This window comes from Anastrepha ludens, chromosome 6, assembly GCF_028408465.1.
Source record: "Anastrepha ludens isolate Willacy chromosome 6, idAnaLude1.1, whole genome shotgun sequence".
Lineage (NCBI taxonomy): Eukaryota > Metazoa > Arthropoda > Insecta > Diptera > Tephritidae > Anastrepha > Anastrepha ludens.
Genome location: NC_071502.1, coordinates 90737157 through 90739789, shown reverse-complemented (window position 1 = coordinate 90739789; position 2633 = coordinate 90737157). Strand labels below are relative to the sequence as shown.

At 31.0% G+C, this 2633-nt stretch overlaps 1 protein-coding gene across 1 annotated transcript; it reads left to right on the top strand.

Annotated features, from left to right (window-relative positions):
* The first annotated feature begins 1144 nt into the window (after positions 1-1144).
* On the top strand, positions 1145-2346 carry LOC128868121 (uncharacterized). Its single transcript, XM_054109877.1, has 2 exons — positions 1145-1996; positions 2060-2346. The coding sequence occupies exons 1-2, from the start codon at positions 1888-1890 to the stop codon at positions 2323-2325; spliced, it is 375 nt and encodes a 124-aa protein (XP_053965852.1). The 5' UTR covers positions 1145-1887; the 3' UTR covers positions 2326-2346.
* The last annotated feature ends 287 nt before the right edge of the window (positions 2347-2633 follow it).

Here is a 2633-nt window from a genome sequence, read left to right as displayed (position 1 = left end):
AAATGGAAAAAAAAAAAAAATGGAAATAGAAAGCAAAAGCAAATTAGCAAAACAAACTGCTTAGTGAGCGGCAAGAGGAAACGAAATAATCAAGCACAACGTTTGAAGTTCCTAATAGACACTATTGTGGCACAAAAAAGTTAAAAACGAGCCGTTATTATAATAATTTGAAGCTGGATTTGGATTTATTGAAGGTAAAATCGCAATTACTGTTCTTGTCGTCTGGCAGGTAAATTTTTTACCCACTTTACAAAGTCGGCGATAGGTTTGTTCGTTTACAGAGTATTAAAACAAAATGTTGTTAAATATTGTTTCTTCTTCATCTTTATTGCTTTTTTTAGCGAAAAAAAATTCCAACACTTTATTGGTTTTTTTTTTAATAAAAATTTAAATATATAAATATCCATTCATCTAACCCTCGTACCAACGCTTTAGTGGTACTCCTGGAGAACTTTTCATTACAATCCTTGCCAACCGATCATCTTGAATTTTTTTCAGTTGGTGGTATTATTGTCTTCTCTTGTCCATGATCTTTTTTACTACGTCGGTGATTTCGCAAACCCCTCGCATCTCTTCCTTCGTTTCATTTAAGATTGCATCTTGTGGAGTCAGCTATTGCTCGCAGCATTCCGGAGGTAATTTTATAGGCTAAAATAAGCAAAAAAGGTGGGTGCGCAAAGTAATCGTTTTGGAGATGCGAGTATTTATTTGATTTCATAGGTGGGCACTTTGCAGTAACAGTAAGAATGCAGTAAATATAATATTTTACTGATATTGCAATTTAATTTTCATTACCAGTAAACTTTTACTGATTACTGAAAAAAATTTGCATTACCAGTACACTTTTACTGATTACTGAAAAAAATTTGCATTACCAGTACACTTTTACTGATTACTGAAAAAAATTTGCATTACCAGTACACTTTTACTGATTACTGAAAAAAATTGCAGTAAAAATATTTTTTTACTGATTACTGAAAAAAATTTGCAGTAAAAATATCTTTTTACTGATTACTGAAAAAATTGCAGTAAAAATATTTTTTTACTGATTACTGAAAAAAATTTGCAGTAAAAATATTTTTTTACTGATTACTGAAAAAATTGCAGTAAAATTACTGTTAATATAATTTTATTTGCTATCAATTTCGATCTGTAACTCCACGTCTGTCGAAACATTTTCCTTGTGCGAGCCACACTCTAAATCTTTTGGCTTCAACCGATTTCAACAAAATTATGAATTCTTCAAGTCAGGATATAAAAGATATTCACAAAAGATCTTTCCAAAGGCAAAAAATCCTTCAATTTAATTGAAATTTTTTATATTTACATATTTTCTTACTGCACAGATGCACACAACTTTGGAATAAATGCAATAGACCGAAATCTGCAGAAGTAGTTAATGGAGTGATAAATGCGAATTTAATAACTCCATGCATAACAAGGTGGAACTCGCTTTATGATTCCGTAAATAAGTTACTGGAGCACAAAACCAATTTAGCAGAATTGTGTTTCCGTTTAAAAATTCCTACCATTCTCAGTGGTGAGCTTGAGTACTTAGAGGAATACGTAAAGCTTATGAGACCTATTGCAGAAGCAATCGATTTCCTTCAGGGTGAAAAGACCATGTATTTTGGTTATTTCATACCCACTATAGTGTCCTTAAGTATAAAAATGCGTCGTTTGGAGCCTAAAAGTTTGAAGTATTTAACCGAAAGTAGCAAAAAAATGCATGAAGCTTTGCTTAAAAGATTTGAAAAGTACTTCCTGATTCAGCCTGACGCTTGGGATGCTGTTATTGCCGCTATTTCTATCCCTGACATTAAGTTGCGATTTGTGAAAGCTCTTTTAGAAACAGCTAAAACGCAAACAGAATAGGAAGTTAAAAAAATGTTCAACACTTATGTGGTCAAGTATGGAAAAGTAGCCTGTACCAAAACTCGTATTCTACCTCAACCACCTCAAAAAACATTTTTTGACTTCGGGGATGAAAGTAATGGTAAACTGTTTACACTTGGTTTTCAATTAAATATTTGTTTTATGCATATATTTACTTAAATAGATATTAGCATACAATGTGGTTCCACTGACTCGGAAAATTATCTGCAAGAAACGCTATTATACCTGGCTGAACGAGAAGAAACAACAAGTTGCCTAAATAAATATCAGGCTATTAAAAACGTATTTTTAAAATATAATACCCCATTACCGTCATCTGCACCTGTAGAACGGTTGTTTTCATTCGCTGGAATTGTAAATCAGTCTAGAAGGCAAAAACTCAGCGATGCAAATTTTGAAATGCTTGTGTTAAGAAAGGCTAATAGCTAATAGCAAATAAAATTATATTAACAGTAATTTTACTGCAATTTTTTCAGTAATCAGTAAAAAAATATTTTTACTGCAAATTTTTTTCAGTAATCAGTAAAAAAATATTTTTACTGCAATTTTTTCAGTAATCAGTAAAAAGATATTTTTACTGCAAATTTTTTTCAGTAATCAGTAAAAAAATATTTTTACTGCAATTTTTTTCAGTAATCAGTAAAAGTGTACTGGTAATGCAAATTTTTTTCAGTAATCAGTAAAAGTGTACTGGTAATGCAAATTTTTTTCAGTAATCAGTAAAAGTGTACTGGTAA